Here is a 17,768-nt window from a genome sequence, read left to right as displayed (position 1 = left end):
TGGCCGAACCCAGCATTTGCTCCCCAGTTTGGTGTATCTGACTTTGGGCCATCCGGAGTTATGGTGCAGGCCTGCGTGTGCAGCAAGGGAATTTGCCATCAGTTTATTTCTTACCTGGGTCTTCCCCACATAGCATCTGCCTGTTAATCTGTTCCCTGTGGTGCATAGTAGGATGATCTGTCTGTTACCAAGATTTGATTTCCTCCAGGCCTCTGAATTTGGCGCTCCTGAAAGGGTGAGGGACCAGTCACGCTGATTAGAGCTGGACATAATGCAGGTGCTAGGCAAGTTTCCCCCTCAGCTGTGCCATTGCATCCCCGTCCTGACCTTGCAACTGCTCCTGCAGTTCTGATCCTGGGCTTGGCTTGGCTTGGCTTGGCCTATCAGTGATATACAAGCATGCCAAACTGATCCTACAGACCCAGAGGGGAAACACCAAACTCACTGTCACTTAAACGCTAAACCTGTATCTCATTCCCAGCGTGCAGAGGTGAAGGGCCCAGTGCGTCAACTCTGCTTCAGGGATACTATTTCCTATGTGGTCAGAAGCCACAGACAGAGTGAAAATCCACCCTTGTAGGGAGGCAGCGTGCTCAGCTGGGCCAGGCACAGGCCTGGGAGGCGGGAGACCTGGGCTCTGTTCTTAGCTTGGCCGTGAGTTGCTGTACGAACTGGGGGAAGCTGCTCCACTGCTTTGAACTCCAGTTTCCCCATCTATGTTGTAAAAAGGGCAGAGCTAATGATACTCACTCGCCTCTGTAACATGCGCTGGAGACTATACACGGCAGAGCTATGCCGGCATAACCCGGAAGTGTAATGCAGCCTGCAGCAACGCAAGGGGGTTTTCCATTGGTGAAAGAGCACGAAGCAAGCGAGCAACGGTAGCTATGTCGACAGAAGCATTCTTCTGCTGATATAGTTGTGTCTACAAGGGGGGTTAGGGTGGTGTAGCTGTGGCACTTGGGGGGGGGGGAGAGGGTGGATTTTTCACACCCCTGTCTGATGTGGCTGTGTCGATCTAACTTTTAAGTGTAGACCAGGCCTTAAAGATCATGGCTGGAAAGCTCTCCAGAAGTGCAAGGCTCTAGTATGAGGCTGCGTGATGCAACCCCATGTTAGACTGACCTCTACATCCCACTCTGGTATCTTTCCAGCAAGCTGATGACCTGTACAACACGATACTGAAGCGTTTCCGCCAGGAGAAATCAGTGTGGTTGAAATACGCCACCTTCCTCCTGAAACGGGGCCAGGTGGAGGCCACGCACAGGCTTCTGGAACGCGCCCTGAAGGGCCTGCCAGATAAAGAACGTAAGTGTCCCAAGGCTTGCTCCTCTCCCACTCCATGACCTGTGTCATCCTTCCCATTCGTTGGGTTCCTGCTTCTCAGGTGGCTTGGTTGACCTTTGGTATTCTACCATGCTAACAGCTGGGAAGAAGCAAACAGGTCTGAAATCTCCTGATGCCCGGGAGCGATGGGGAGGAGAGGCTTTTGGTCAGGATAACAAAGCCAACCCTCCTGGAACACACTAAGCCATGGGATCTGCTCGCACGGAGCAGAGAGGACCTTGTTTTTTAAGGTCTGAAAACCCCTGCTCAAAGTCAACTGCTCTGCATGTGTGTTCTGCTTCTGAAGGGGGCAGGGCTGTGAGTAGGCCCTGCTGGGATTTGAGTCATGGTTCCAGGGAGCCCTGGAGGGTTGAAACCTGAGAAATCTACGCCCAAGACATCCCCTCCAGGAGAAAGCTGAATAAAATGCTGAGATGGGAAGTGAGCTGCAGTCGAGACTGGGGATGCAGATCCCCATCACACCAAAACCTCTTTCTGAGCAGAGACTAAAGGATTGGCTGCAGATCGCATTGTCCTTGGAGCTGTGCCAGCCTCTTGCTTGGATATTTGGCGGTTGTCTACATGTGTTTGGGGGTGGAGGGAGGGGATGGAGAGGGGCAGGTGCCCCTGCTGGTGTGTGCAGTGCCCTGAGGGGTGTCTTCTCATTATAGATGTGGATGTGATTTCCAAGTTTGCTCAGCTGGAGTTCCACTTTGGGGACCCTGAACATGCCAAGGCCATTTTTGAGAGCACGCTCAGCAGCTACCCAAAACGCACGGACATCTGGTCCATCTACATAGACATGATGATCAAACATGGCAGCCAGAAGGAAGTAAGGTGAGTGCTTGCGATGCAGGGGGTGTGCGCGCGTGTGTGTGTGTTTGTGTGTACGTACAAGGCTTAAAACGCCCCCTGCAGGGAGTGTGAATACCCTTCAGTACTGGGCAGTATGGAGGATCCCAGAGCAACAGTGAATCTGTGTTACATGGGGAAGGCAAAGGGGTCTGGGCTCGTCTTTGTTGGAAAGGAGGGAGACCTTCAGGGACGCAATGAGCAGGTTTGGACAGTGCTTTCACAGCAATGCAGAGTCCAGAAACTAGAGAATCTAATCTAAATCTACAAGATCTACACAGCACGTAGGGAAGTACTTCTGGATGTCTCTTGGCCTCTTTTTATTCCCTGCTTGGATCACTTCACCAGTAACTGATCCTGTATGTCTACGAGGCTGAGCGCAAGAGGCCACCATTGGCTGAGGAGCAAGAGCCTAGTTAATCTCTTTATTTAATGCTGCCGCTCTTTCTGCCCCAGATGCCATGCCGCTCACATCAGCCCTGGCGGGGTCGTCACTCAGCAAAGATGTGAGATTGCTCCTTTGTGTGCAAAGTGATAGCGAAAGCTGATCAGCTCTTCCATTTTACATCGTTCCTTAGTTAGCCTTTGAGGGATTAGATTTTTATTGGTAAATATTGACAAATGTCAACTTCCCCACACACGCGCAAACCAATGGAAAAATATTTCCATGGATGATGATCAAAATTTCCAGATAGACAAAGTAAGAAAAGTGCTGCTTGAGAACTTATTAGAGTTTCGTTTAAGGCTAATTACTTCATATATTTTGACATGATGGTGACAATTTGTGTGCTTAATGGTTATAAAGCTTTAACTTTTTTGAATCTCAACATCTACTGTCATTAAATAATTACTGTCTGACCCTGCCCCTCGTCTGATTCCCCCCCCCATAATTACCCACGACAACGAACATTTAAATTGATAAAATATTTTTAAAAACTCTTAAATCCCATAATTATGCACAACTGTAAAAATTTAGATACATAAAAATAGAAAAAAAATGCTTAAACAATCAGCGATATTATCGGTCGAAATTATTAAAAAAATTAAAAATTGAGTTCTGCCAAGTCTACCCAGGGTGCAAGAAGGGGCTACTCACTGGCATGAGCTTGGAGCTAGTGAAAGGAATTCCTGCTTTCCACAGTGTGTAGCCAATCCAGGACCATTCCCTGAGCTCAGTCGAATACTGTGGCTGGATTTTAGAGAAATAGCTGTATGATTTGGCCAGTAACCATGTAAGCAAAGAGGAAGGGGGTTATGAAGCCTGCTGATTCGCAGGGATCTGACCTTCCATTCTACTGCAGGCTGAGTGTATGTACTGCGTTTCCTTTGCCTTCCACTGAAGTATGACCCGTCCTGCCCATTGTTCAGAGGCAGGATATCAGGCTTGCGGGTCCAGTGCTGATCCATGTTCTGAATGGGTTTTTGATTCTTGCAGGGATATTTTCGAGCGGGTCATTCACCTGAGCCTGGCAGCAAAGAGGATGAAATTTTTCTTCAAGCGCTACCTGGATTATGAGAAGAAATACGGCACGTCGGAAACCATCCAGGCTGTGAAAGTAGCCGCACTGGAGTACGTCGAGTCCAAGAGCTCTCTTGCCGAGAGCTAACTCTCGGAGCAGAGAGACTCAAATCCTGTTGCAGACTCTGTGTATCTGGTGCTGGAGGTGGAGATCCGCAGTAATGGGCTGCCTGTGTCCATAACTAGCGCGTTTTCTGAGAGTACCCAGCCGCTGGCTGAATTGTCCAGGACCAAATTAAGGTGGAAAGAACAAAGTCTAGGAAGTAAACATTTACAGGAGCTTCCCATCTTGCCCCACGTTACAACAGACTTTTAACGTGTGGATGATTTTGGATCTAGTTATTTAAATGCTGATTGTTTTATAAATGGTAGAAACCACTACCCTTTGTATGGCTTTCCTGTCGAAATGGGGCAGTTAGTGACTCTCTATCATTAAATACAATGATTTGGCATAAGCTCCCTTCTCTTTCCTATCCCCTCACTCTTCCCAGCATCACTAAGAATGTTCTCGCATTTCACCTGCTTTGGTGTCTTTAAAGATTTGTCTCCAGTGCTTTTGTGCTGCCAGCAATTTAGCACAACCACCTGCTTGACTGATTCCTCTTAAAGCCTACGGCCACCCAATTAAACTTGATCCATTGCTCATGAGCAGCTCTAGGGTAACAAACACGGCTTGTGATGGACAGTAATTAGAAAGGAGACTGCCTCAGCAGCAGCTGTCTAAGAGGTCATTAAACTGAGAGAAGAAACCAAGTGTTACTTGCTGAAAAATAACGCATCCCATTTTAACCCTTTTATACTTGGAACATGACTGCCTATCTAAGGTTCTTATATGGCTACCATCAGCGTAGTATCTGAGCTCTTCTCAATCTTTAATGAATTTATCCTGACATCCTCCCGCTGAGGTAGGGCAGTGCTGTTACCCCCTTGTACAGCTGGGGAGTTGTGACACGGGTGGAGTGACTGGCCCAAGGTCACACACGAGATCTGGCAAAACAGGGACTTGACCCATCATCTCCTAAATCCCAGACTTAGCAACCTAACCACTGGACCATCCTGCAGAGTCCAAGGGGCTCCATGCAAGTGGTGACTCTTAGAGAACATTTTTCATCAAAAGGTCTAATGACTAGATCTAACACACGGAAACATATCTCCATACACCCCCATTGCCAACTGCAAAGGAAGTTGTGACTTCCTAAACCAGATTAGATTGCTACCAGTTCTTTTGTTAATTAATATTTGTCTTGGACATCTTCCAGAAAGCTCTGAGCAAAACCTCCCTCTGTGCTCCTCTTTTTAAATCCACTTAACTCCAAAAGACGAACTATATCGTTAGAAGCCAAGTATAGTATCAGGGAGTTCTTTTGTGCTTCTCCAGCTGAGGTGTTATACCTCTACTTGAAGAGCCTAATTCCAAATGTCGCACCCTTCTTCATGAAAGAAAATGTGACCTCTTCCCTTTACTGGAAAATAGTCCGCCAGCAGAATCTCTTGTTGTTCCCTTCCGAATCTGGGTACGGTCCAAAGGCTCTTAAGCAACATAAACAGTCATGAGATGAGGTAAGATCCTCCCATGGGTTAGTAACTGGTTAAAAGACAGGAAGCAAAGGGTAGGAATAAATGGTCAGTTTTCACAATGGAGAGTGGTAAATAGCAGGGTCCCCCCAGGATCTGTACTGGGACCTGTGCTGTTCAACATATTCATAAATGATCTGGAAAAAGGGGTAAACAGTGAGGTGGCAAAGTTTGGAGATGATACTCAATATAGTTAAGTCCAAAGCTGACTGTGAAGAGTCACAATGGGATCTTGAAAAACTGGATCACTGGGCAACACAATGGCAGATGAAATTCAATGTTGATAAGTGCAAAGTAATGCACACTGGAAAATATAATCCCAACTATACATACAAAACCATGACGTCTAAATTAGCTGTTACCACTCAAGACCACGATCTTGGAGTCATTGTGGATAGCTTTCTGAAAACATCTCAATGTGCAGTGGCAGTCAAAAAAGCTAAAAGAATGTTAGGAACATTAGGAAAGGGATTGATAATAAAACAGAAAATATCATAATGCCAGTGTATAAATCTGTAGGATGCCCACACCTTGAATACCGAATGCAGTTCCGATTGCCCTATCTCAAAAAGGATGGATATATTAGAATTTTAAAAAGTACAGAGATGGGCAACAAAACGATTAGGGATATGGAACAGCTTCCATATGAGGAGAGATTATAAAGACTAGGATTGTTCTGCTTGGTAAGGAGATGACAAAGGGGGGATATGATAGGGGTCTATATAATCATGACTGGTGTGGAGAAAGTAAATAAGGAAGTGTTGTGTTTTACCCCTTAACATAACACAAGAACCAGGGGTCACCCAATGAAATCAATAGGCAGCAGGGTTAAAACAACCATAAGGAAGTACCTCTTCACACAATGCCCCATCACCCTGTTGCCAGGGGATATTGTGAAGGCCAAAAGTATAACTACATTCAAAAAAGAATTAGATAAATTCATGGAGGCTAGGTCCATCAATGACTTTTAGCCACGATGGTCAGGATTGCAACCCCATGCTCTGCGTATCCCTAAACTTCTGACTGCCAGGTGCTGGGACTGGACCACAGGGGATGGATCACTTGATAATTGTCCTGTTTTGTTCATTCCTTCTGAAGCATCTGGTGCTGTCCACTGTCAGAAGATAGGACACTGGGCTAATTGGACCATTGGGTCTGTCCCAGTCTGGCCGTTCTTATGGTCTGTGTTTACGCGCCTCTGCCCACCTTTCATTCCCTCCTTTTTATGTAGAGAAGGAATGAGCGTCAGAAGGCTGTCACTGATCAACATCAGCCCAGGTTGAGAACCATCTTCTTAGGCTGGTTCTCTGGCCTCAGGGTCAGGGGGGTTAATCTGAGGCGTGGGATTATGGGCCCTTCAGAATGTTATAAAATTCTTGCAAGATGACTTTGTGATGCTTTTGTTTAACCTTTAGTAAGAAGGGTGTGAGTTGTAATTAGTTGAATCTAAGATTAATTTGTGATCTTTAAAGCAAATTTGTATTTGCTCTTTTCAGCCATTAGAGAGGCAGTGGAAAAGAATCTTGGCTACAGTGCCTGATTTTTGAATTTTTGCCTGGGTTTATGGAGGTATCCTGAGAGAGGAACAGCCTGTTCCTAACTTAGTCTTGGGCTCCTTCCTTCGTTACAAAATCCATGCTGAATTCCTAGTTGATAACCAGCAGAGCCCCTGGCTAGAAGCTGCTGGGGTGGGGGTGCTATTACTTGCTATAGCCTGAGTTCCTGGCTCAGCTGATGGGCATGAATAGCAGTTACTCATTATGCTAAATCCTGACTTCTTTCTATTTGTCAGGCTTTTATAAGCGTCCTGGTTGTTGTCTGTTGTAGATCGCCAAGGAGAGCTGCATAGAATGTCTGCACCGTAAAGGAAAAGGAGAATTAAAAAACCCAACTCAAACACCTTAGCGAAGGGACTGCCATCACTTCATTTCCTGCCAGCATGTGATGTATAGCGATGACAACCTGTGTGTATTAGCACGAGCAGTCCGTGAGATGTCCCCCAGGGCCCGTTTCCAATTGCTAGCTATGCTCCAGCTCTCTCTCACAAGAGAGCAGAGTGACAGAGCAGGGTCCGGTCCTCCCTTCACCCACTGCATCAATCCTCTGTAAAACCTGCACCCGAATCAGTGCAGCAAGGATTATGAAAGCAATATCACCAACTCTCATGATAGTTGGTGGTCTGCTTAAACCGTCAGCTTCTGGAGTCATGTGAACATGACAGAATCGGAACTTTAATTTAAAAAAACAAAGTAAGTTTCTGGCCCTCGTGTTCACATTTTCATGCTTTTCTTTGACCCAGCTGCACCCAAAATGTTCAGAAATCAGAAAGCAAAGAGAAAAAGAATTCAAATTTATTTTTTAATTTTTTTAAAAAAAACCTTAATTTTTAATCGAGTCGCATGAGTTTGAAGTGCCTGACTCATGATATCTGTACACTTGGGGTTGACAGTACCATGAAAGGCCATAGCAAAAGTGCATAAAAACAAGGCGCATATATAAAGGAGCATTATAAATATGAAAAGCCAACTCCAATATGCTGCCAACCTTTAAAATAGAGACAATTGTATGTATGTAATTCAACATGCAATTAGAGACTGGTGAATTATGCAATGCTATAAATTCAAATCAAGTGTCCAGCCAGTGGACAACACAATAGTGCAATGACAGTGGTACATTTCAACCTTCCGTCTGTTTCTCAGCGTGGAACTTAGTTCCTGAGAGAGAATCTGCAAGGATCTCATTCAGGAGCCATCTAAGGCAGTGGAAACAGTTTAAAAAGCCCAATGAAAGAAGGGAGGAGTGGTCACTGCTTCCCATGGCTGAATCCCACCGATTCCCATCAGTGCAAACCTCAGTCTCTACAGGCACAAGACGTGCTCATAATGCAGTCTTTTGGCTGGCTGGTCTCTGGTCTCCTTCCAGTAGGAGGAAGATGCTTAACTGATACAATTAAGTGTCAAGAGTGTGCACTGTAACTAAGTCTGATTATGAGCTTGCCATATCTCAGACCCTAAGCAGGGGCGAAGCTGGTCAGTGCTTGGATGAAAAGCCCAAGATGCTGTAGGAAGTGGTATTAATGACTCAACCTGTCCGAAGCCAGCTCAACAGGATGCAGGTCTGCTGACGGTGCTGTCTTCAAGATACATAAAACCAAGCTGATGATCTTTTGTGCTCATGAAAGAGGGTGTTTGGTGTCCTGGCCAGTTTCCCATTGGGGTAATTACATTCCACTTCATTAAATTTCCCTGTGCAATATCAGTGTCCTACTTGCTGGCATCAGTGCACCTTGACCCCAGAGAAGCGGAGGGGGACGATACACAGGTAAACCGACAGGTCAGTCCTGGGGACATGCAAACCAGCGTGGGATGGCACTTAGAGGACTGCCAAAATAGTGTGAATGAGCAATGTGCATACATGAACATAGGTTTGTATTAACTCAGTGCCTGGTGAACTTTGTACCCTTTAAGTATGGAGCTACTGTGCTGAGTGTGAACGCAGGTCATTTCAATGTGCACCAATCCAAGTTAGTGCCTACTACCCCCTCCCTTCCTTCATGTAGACAAACCCTTAGACTCTGGAGTTTTTTGGTGCACTGATGGACTGTTGTTGTGTTCCACCCCAGATGCAGCTGCCCAGCAGGTGCCCTGGGAATTTCTTTATGCTATAGAACTGCAAGATAAACTCTTAATAATAAAATAGGAAGTTGTGCTTGGTGGTCTTGTCCTGCCCCTGAAATGAAGGAGAGCAAAGAGGCTGCAGCATTCATGGCTGAGATGGGGGAACGCTGGCAGTGTATTGTATCTGGTTTCCCATCTGTAACGTGTCTTTGTGTACGCAGGACCTGGGGGCTCTGTCTGTGCATCAGAACAGTAGGGCTGGAGCACTGATAGTCTGGAGACAGGGTGCACATACCTGCTTTAGGTGCCATGTCCTCTGTGTGGGAGCAGCAGTGCATGGCTGTGTCATAGAGACGGGTTCCTGGCACGATGCAGTTGGTCTTTATCCTGAAGCTGTTCATCCTTCCTCCCGTGCTGTGCCCAGGAGGAACAGCTGTTTGGAGGAGAATTAGCAGCAAATCGACTGGCTGTGCACCTGTGCCGTTTTTACCTCTTTGAACGTACTGTGATGCAGAGATGGTGTGGGGAACTGGTCCCGTCATCCCCCTGGGCTGCTGGTTCTCTTATGTGGCTAGGAAGAGCATTTCCTGACCATCAGGCCCTGGCCCGTTCCCTTCCACCCCTTTGGCCCACTTATGGAGCCGGCTGTAGAGTGGGAAGCCCTTATTTTCCCGGTAGATATAGACCCCAGTGATGGCGTTCCACTGCGGGCTTGGCTGGACACCCTTCACTGGGAACTCCTCCACTAGCTCTTTCTCCTCCTTATTCAGAGCCACAAAGCCGAAGAACTGCTTGACATTGTTGGCGGCCAGGATCTTGGAGTGGACTTCGGCGGTGCGCTGGAAGAGCTTGGCCTCGCTAGAGCGGTACTGGGCCCAGTAGCCCTCTTGCCGGTAGCTCAGCGGTGAGCAGCAGTGCTTCAGGCACTTGGTGAGGAAAACCAAGACTGCGATGACCCCAATGAGCAGCCATCCAAAGAGCTGAGAAAGAGACAGAGAGGGCTACATCAGAAGAGCTCATCAGTCCAATCTCCGATTAAAGAACCTGCCCCATTTCATACTGGCGTTTCCCCAGTTCATGCTGGCTCAGGAGGACACCAGCCCTTGGATTCTTTGTCTCTGTGAACATGATGCCGTACTGATAGCCACTGACTAGAACTGACTATAGCATAAGCAGGTGCTGTGCGAGATTCCCAGCAATCCTCTGCCAATGCCCTTCAGTCCTGACCGGCAACCGTTCCTGCTCTTCCAGACTGGAGCCAAGACAGCTCAGCTGATGAACCTCAGTCCTGATCTGCAGCTTCCCCTCCTACTCCAGACTTGGAACCCCTCACAGTGTGGCCAATGCATCCTGACCTGGGCAAATCCTTCTGTTCTAATTCAAGGACACCCCATCACTTCTGCTCCTGACTGGGCCACAAGGGGATCACTGCAGAGTGGACAGACTTGTCTGTCTAACTCAGATCCAACATGTACCTGAGTGTTTGTTGTGAGGACAGTTTGACTATGTGCTTGATTGGTTGTTTGAAAAGGGTGGGAAGTGGGAGTGCTTTGTTCCAGGTGAGCCTTAAGTGGGCCTGACTGTATAAAAAGCCAGTCAGTAGCAAACCAGCTGAGCAGCGAACAGCACAGCAGCTAACAGAAGGAGTTTGCCTGGGAGTTCGCCTGGGGAGAGCCCACTGAGGCTTACATCTTGCCGGATTCTCTGAGTAATTACTACAACTCCCGAGGAAGCTCGTAGAAGGAAGGTAATATGGATGGGGGGTGTTCAGCTGTTGTGACCTGCACTGGATGTGCTATGTTTGTCTTTCTTCCACAGGACAGAAGCAACTTTGTCTGTACAAAGTGCAAGCTGATCTCCATATTGGAAGAGAAGGTTCAAGGTCTGGAGCAACAGGTATCGACCCTGCGTTGCATAAGAGAAACTGAAGATTTCCTGGACAGACGTCAGGATATGCTTCTACGGGCACAAGGTTCTGAAGATTCAGAGCAGGCTGCACATCGGGGACAGGAGGATGGTGAAGAAATTCGGCATCATGTGACCTCCAGAAGAAAAAAGGGGAACGTCCATGTACCAGCAATGCCGATACAGGTAAGTAACCGTTTTCATGTTCTCGCCACAGGTACTAATGCGGAGAGTGGACCAGATGATACGTCTGAGGGAAGGGAGTAGGAGACTCCGCCGACTGGAAGGCATGAGATGCACTGTCCTAGGGTTGGGGGTTCCACGCCACCACTCCCAGGAGAAGGAGGCGGGTGGTGGTGGTCGGGGACTCTCTCCTCAGGGGGACTGAGTCATCTATCTGCCGCCCCGACCGGGAAAACCGAGAAGTCGGTTGCTTGCCAGGAGCTAGGATTCACAATGTGACAGAGAGACTGCCGAGACTCATCAAGCCCTCGGATCGCTATCCCTTCCTGCTTCTCCACGTGGGCACCAATGATACTGCCAAGAATGACCTTGAGCGGATCACTGCGGACTATGTGGCTCTGGGAAGAAGGATAAAGGAGTTTGAGGTGCAAGTGGTGTTCTCGTCCATCCTCCCCGTGGAAGGAAAAGGCCTGGGTAGAGACCATCGAATCGTGGAAGTCAATGAGTGGCTACACAGGTGGTGTGGGAGAGAAGGCTTTGGATTCTTTGACCATGGGATGGTGTTCCAAGAAGGAGGAGTGCTCGGCAGAGACGGGCTCCACCTAACGAAGAGAGGGAAGAGCATCTTCGCAAGCAGGCTGGCTAATCTAGTGAGGAGGGCTTTAAACTAGGTTCACCGGGGGAAGGAGAGCCCCTTCAAAGCCCCTGAGGTAAGTGGGGAAGTGGGATACCGGGAGGAAGCACGAGCAGGAGCGCGTGAGAGGGGAGGGCTCCTTTCTCATACTGAGAATGAGGGGCGATCAGCGGGTTATCTCAAGTGCCTATACACAAATGCACAAAGCCTGGGAAACAAGCAGGGAGAACTGGAAGTCCTGGCAAAGTCAAGGAATTATGATGTGATTGGAATAACAGAGACTTGGTGGGATAACTCACATGACTGGAGTACTGTCATGGATGGATATAAGCTGTTCAGGAAGGACAGGCAGGGTAGAAAAGGTGGGGGAGTTGCACTGTATGTAAGAGAGCAGTATGACTGCTCAGAGCTCAAGTATGAAACTGCAGAAAAACCTGAGAGTCTCTGGATTAAGTTTAGAAGTGTGAGCAACAAGGGTGATGTCGTGGTGGGAGTCTACTATAGACCACTGGACCAGGGGGATGAGGTGGACGAGGCTTTCTTCCGGCAACTCGCAGAAGTTACTAGATTGCACGCCCTGGTTCTCATGGGAGACTTCAGTCACCCTGATATCTGCTGGGAGAGCAATACAGCTGTGCACAGACAATCCAGGAAGTTTTTGGAAAGTGTAGGGGACAATTTCCTGGTGCAAGTGCTGGAGGAACCAACTAGGGGCAGAGCTCTTCTTGACCTGCTGCTCACAAACTGGGAAGAATTAGAAGGGGAAGCAAAAGTGGATGGGAACCTGGGAGGCAGGGACATGAGATGGTTGAGTTCAGGATCCTGACACAAGGAAGAAAGGAAAGCAGCAGAATACGGACCCTGGACTTCAGAAAAGCAGACTTTGACTCCCTCAGGGAACTGATGGGCAAGATCCCCTGGGAGAATAACATGAGGGGGAAAGGAGTCCAGGAGAGCTGGCTGTATTTTAAAGAATCCTTATTGAGGTTACAGGGACAAACCATCCTGATGTGTAGAAAGAATAGTAAATATGGCAGGCGACCAGCTTGGCTTAACACTGAAATCCTTGCTGAACTTAAATACAAAAAAGAAGCTTACAAGAAGTGGAAGATTGGACAAATGACTAGGGATGAGTATAAAAATATTGCTCGGGCATGCAGGAGTGAAATCAGAAAGGCCACACCTGGAGTTGCAGCTAGCAACAGACGTTAAGAGTAACAAGAAGGGTTTCTTCTGGTATGTTAGCAACAAGAAGAAAGTCAAGGAAAGTGTGGGCCCCTTACTGAATGAGGGAGGCAACCTAGTGACAGAGGATGTGGAAAAAGCTAATGTACTCAATGCTTTTTTTGTCTCTGTCTTCACGAACAAGGTCAGCTCCCAGACTACTGCACTGAGCAACACAGCACGGGGAGGAGGTGAACAGCTCTCTGTGGAGAAAGAAGTGGTTTGGGACTATTTAGAAAAGCTGGACGAGCACAAGTCCATGGGGCCGGATGCGTTGCATCTGAGAGTGCTAAAGGAGTTGGTGGATGTGATTGCAGAGCCATTGGCCATTATCTTTGAAAACTCATGGTGATCGGGGGAGGTCCCAGATGACTGGAAAAAGGCTAATGTAGTGCCCATCTTTAAAAAAGGGAAGAAGGAGAATCCTGGGAACTACAGGCCAGTCAGCCTCACCTCAGTCCCTGGAAAAATCATGGAGCAGGTCCTCAAGGAATCAATTCTGAATCACTTAGAGGAGAAGAAAGTGATCAGGAACAGTCAGCATGGATTCACCAAGGGCAAGTCATGCCTGACTAATCTAATTGCCTTCTATGAGGAGATAACTGGCTCTGTGGATGCGGGGAATGCAGTGGATGTGTTGTTCCTTGACTTTAGCAAAGCTTTTGACACTGTCTCCCACAGTATTCTTGCCAGCAAGTTAAAGAAGTATGGGCTGGATGAATGGACTATAAGGTGGATAGCAAGCTGGCTAGATTGTCAGGCTCAACGTGTAGTGATCAATGGCTCCATGTCTAGTTGGCAGCCGGTATCAAGTGGAGTGCCCCAAGGGTCGGTCCTCGGGCTGGTTTTGTTCAATATCTTCATAAACGATCTGGAGGATGGTGTGGATTGCACCCTCAGCAAGTTTGCAGATGACACTAAACTGGGAGGAGAGGTAGATACGCTGGAGGGTAGGGATAGGATACAGAGGGCCCTAGACAAATTAGAGGATTGGGCCAAAAGAAATCTGATGAGGTTCAACAAGGACAAGTGCAGAGTCCTGCACTTAGGACGGAAGAATCCCATGCACCGTTACAGACTAGGGACCGAATGGCTCGGCAGCAGTTCTGCAGAAAAGGACCTAGGGGTTACAGTGGACGAGAAGCTGGATATGAGTCAACAGTGTGCCCTTGTTGCCAAGAAGGCCAATGGCATTTTGGACTGTATAAGTAGGGGCATTGCCAGCAGATCGAGGGACGTGATCGTTCCCCTCTATTCGACACTGGTGAGGCCTCATCTGGAGTACTGTGTCCAGTTTTGGGCCCCACACTACAAGAAGGATGTGGAAAAATTGGAAAGAGTCCAGCGGGCAACGAAAATGATTAGGGGACTGGAACACATGAGTTATGAGGAGAGGCTGAGGGAACTGGGGATGTTTAGTCTACGGAAGAGAAGAATGAGGGGGGATTTGATAGCTGCTTTCAACTACCTGAAAGGGGGTTCCAAAGAGGATGGATCTAGACTGTTCTCAGTGGTAGCAGATGACAGAACAAGGAGTAATGGTCTCAAGTTGCAGTGGGGCAGATTTAGGTTGGATATTAGGAAAAACTTTTTCACTAGGAGGGTGGTGAAACACTGGAAGGCGTTACCTAGGCAGGTGGTGGAATCTCCTTCCTTAGATATTTTTAAGGTCAGGCTTGACAAAGCCCTGGCTGGGATGATTTAGTTGGGGATCAGTCCTGCTTTGAGCAGGGGGTTGGACTAGATGACCTCCTGAGGTCCCTTCCAACCCTGATATTCTATGATTCTGAGTGGGTTTGTGTGGGGGGGGAGGGTGAGAAAACCTGGATTTGTGCTGGAAATGGCCCAACTTGATTATCATACACATTGTAAGGAGAGTGATCACTTTAGATAAGCTATTACCAGCAGGAGAGTGGGGTGGGAGGAGGTATTTTTTCATGCTTTGTGTGTTATAAAAAGATCTTCTACACTTTCCACAGTATGCATCCGATGAAGTGAGCTGTAGCTCATGAAAGCTCATGCTCAAATAAATTGGTTAGTCTCTAAGGTGCCACAAGTACTCCTTTTCTTTTTGTGAATACAGCCTAACACGGCTGTTACTCTGAAACCTATGATTCTATGGTGCTGCAAAGCGCTGGGTCAGCTGATGTGGAGTTGGTTCTGATAACTGATCTCCCGGTGTCTGGATAATGTATTGTCCTCTTGCACCTAACACATGCTGCATTTTTTCTTTTTCTTTTCGGTAGGTCCTCACAAAGCCATGAACGTGTGTCTTAAAAGCAAACTTCCCCCCAAAGCAGATTATTAATGTAAAAAGTGTACAGGTTTCTGGGAGCTAACCCTGGTCCTGGGACAGCTCGCACCTCAGAGTAGGTGTAACTCACTCCAGATTTCTGGACACGCGGTGCTCACAGGCATGGGCTGCTGTGACAGAGGGCTGGGTAGACAGAGCTCTACCAGCTCTCTGATCATGGGAACAGCAATTAAATCACCCCAGAGTGAACCGAAGGGGCAAAGCTGTGCCTAACTGATAGACTGGCGATGGGCTGGAGAAAGCTACCACAGGAAGAATGTGCTCAAGAGGAGGTGGAGCCTGAGTGGGCCCTGATGCTGCTGCCCCCTCACCCCCCACTTCCGATGTGGAAGGTACCTTCTGTCTCCCCGCTCCTTGGCCAAGTGAGTTAAGGAGTGTACGATATTGTAAATACGGAGCTCTGAGCGGTTCGTGGCTTGAAAAGAGACAGGATGGGCATCCTGCCCTGTCACAGCTCAGGACAGAGCTGAGTGTTTCAGGGCCACTTTCCCCACTTTGCTTATCTTGGCTTCCCAATGCTGCAGTTTCAAAGAGAATTTATTGGTACATAGGTTGAGCCACAGAGGGGAAAGTGGGTATTATCTCCCTCAGAGAGGAAGATAATGGGGCACAGAAGGGGAAAGTAACTTTCCCAAGGTCACACAGTAAGTCAGTGGCAGAGTCGGGAATACAGCCCAGGTGTCCTGCTCTAACCACTAGACAACACTATGTAATATCCTGGCTTCAATTAAGTAAATGGCAAAACTCCCATTGACTTCAATGGGATCAGGATTTCAATTTCTGTCTCTGAGCCTTGGAATCTTTGCTCTCAGTCTCACTCTCATCCTGAGCCAGAAATAGTACACAGGAGACCTGGCTCCCAGTCTCCTTTAACTCCTTGTCAACATTCCTTTCACACCCAGACATACAAGTAAATCAATACCTGGGACTCATATCTTAGTCTTCTTATAACTTCTTCCTTAAAACTTGTCAAGTTCCCTGGAATGTCCTTACAAGGGAACCTGGCCAGGGTCTCCGGTCCATATCTTGATGGAAATTCATCTAGGGAGGCAGGATCCACAAATTCACTGAGGGCACAGATGTAGGCTTCTCCGCGGAGCAATGAGATGACTGACCAGGTGACAGGGGCCACGGCAGCCCGCCCTATGATGGAGCCGAAGAGCAGGAAGGTGGCTGCAGCTGAGAAGTTCTTGGCCCCTCTCTTGTGGCACTCGGCCACCAAATTCCAGGTGTGGTTGTTCCAGATGACGCCGATGAGGAACAGGGCCAGGGCTGGGACTCCAATGGCAGCCAGTCCATAGATGTAGTTCCTGGCCGGAGAGCAGGGGCAGTGGAAGGCGACCACAGAGAAGAGTTCCTGACTGCCCACCGTGCCCAGGGCCACCAGGCCATTGAAGATCATCACATCTTTGCTTTTGAAGAACAGAGAAAGGAAGCGGAAGTTTTCAGTGATGAGGGCAGCCATCTTGGATTGAGCACCCAATCGGAGATGCCTACGGCAGCCTGGGTCCTCTCTCCTCACGCTGGCTACAACGACAATAACAGCACTGAGAAATGTGAATCATAGAGCCAATATTCGAGAGGCAGCAGACTGGCATGAGCTTTATCATTCCCTACTAGAAGATCCTGTAAATCTGCAACAAAGAAAGGCAATCTTGTCTAATGATTAGAGCAGAGGTGTGGAGTTGGGACTCTTAGATTGTGTTCCCACCTCTGCTACTGTTTTTCTGTGTAACCCTGGGGCAAATCACACTCACTTCTCTGGGAGTTGAATAGGACTGAGGTTTTCCTCCTAGGTCAGCTTTACTGCCTCAGCAGTTGCAGATTCTGATTCGAGTGATCTGTCTCCTGGGGCCTAACGAATGAGTATTAGTAACAGCAGTGTGGAGATCCTCGGGCCAAAGGCTCTGCAGAAGAGCAGGGTCTGATGATAATCACAGATATTTAGGCCTAGTATGGTAGGTTTGGATTGAACTAATAGTTGCAAGTGACCACTACTGTTGATGATGAATGGATGGGTGTCTTGTGACTAACACGAGTCCCTGTTCCTAGAATGGATACAAGGAAAGGTGCCTCCCTGGGTGTTTTAATACAGCATAAAAGTTTCAGGATACGTCTATGCTGCGATGTAAACCCAGGGTTCAAACTCAGGTTCAAGCCTAACCTCCCTTCCATCTACCCATAAATCACACTAATCCCACTCAGGGTCTCAGGCCCATAAGGGAGTGGCGGGTCTGAGCCTGGGTCAAGCCAGGACCCAGGGTTCAAGTCGTATTCCTTTGCAGTGTAGATACAGTGCCACTGGACACATGCTCTGGGAGTCCACCAAGCGTATCCCACAATCCCATGTGCTGTCTTTCTTTGTCCCCTGGACAGTCAAGTTTTCCCATGCTGCACCACAAACGAAGGGCTTGAATGGCCATGTTTTGGGAGGGCGGTAGGAACTCTGGGATATGGGTTGTGGATCTGGTCCACATAATACAGTGTAGATACTGGACCCTCAAGTTGGCACCCAGGGTTCAACAATTCCTAACCTGGGGTTTCCAATGAGTATAGATGCTCAAGCCCTAGGCTAAGAAACCCATGTCTGCTAACTTGAGTTCATATACCTGGGCTTAC

The 17,768-nt window shown here is 48.0% G+C and overlaps 2 protein-coding genes across 2 annotated transcripts in view; one reads left to right on the top strand and one right to left on the bottom strand.

Moving 5' to 3' along the window:
• Window positions 1-4,078, top strand: part of PDCD11 (programmed cell death 11) — a 44,123-nt gene extending 40,045 nt beyond the window's left edge. The window contains exons 34-36 of the mRNA XM_077823241.1: window positions 1,155-1,308; window positions 1,998-2,163; window positions 3,614-4,078. Coding sequence (XP_077679367.1) covers window positions 1,155-1,308; window positions 1,998-2,163; window positions 3,614-3,785 — 492 coding nt within the window. The 3' untranslated portion in view covers window positions 3,786-4,078. The remainder of the gene's footprint in view (window positions 1-1,154; window positions 1,309-1,997; window positions 2,164-3,613) is intronic.
• A 5,374-nt stretch (window positions 4,079-9,452) lies between these two features.
• On the bottom strand, window positions 9,453-16,614 carry CALHM2 (calcium homeostasis modulator family member 2). Its single transcript, XM_077822216.1, has 2 exons — window positions 16,072-16,614; window positions 9,453-9,869 (listed from the first exon to the last, which is right to left on the bottom strand). The coding sequence occupies exons 1-2, from the start codon at window positions 16,612-16,614 to the stop codon at window positions 9,453-9,455; spliced, it is 960 nt and encodes a 319-aa protein (XP_077678342.1).
• Between the last annotated feature and the right edge of the window lie 1,154 nt (window positions 16,615-17,768).

This window comes from Eretmochelys imbricata, chromosome 7 (assembly GCF_965152235.1).
Source record: "Eretmochelys imbricata isolate rEreImb1 chromosome 7, rEreImb1.hap1, whole genome shotgun sequence".
NCBI lineage: Eukaryota > Metazoa > Chordata > Testudines > Cheloniidae > Eretmochelys > Eretmochelys imbricata.
This window is presented reverse-complemented; position numbering and strand designations above follow the sequence as displayed.

Coding starts and splice junctions, on each gene's coding strand:
- CALHM2 (XM_077822216.1), bottom strand. CDS start 16,614: ATGGCTGCCCTCATCACTGAAAACTTCCGCTTCCTTTCTCTGTTCTTC. Junction 9,870..16,071: donor GACTAAGATATGAGTCCCAG/GTATTGATTTAC, acceptor TCTCTTTCTCAG/CTCTTTGGATGGCTGCTCAT.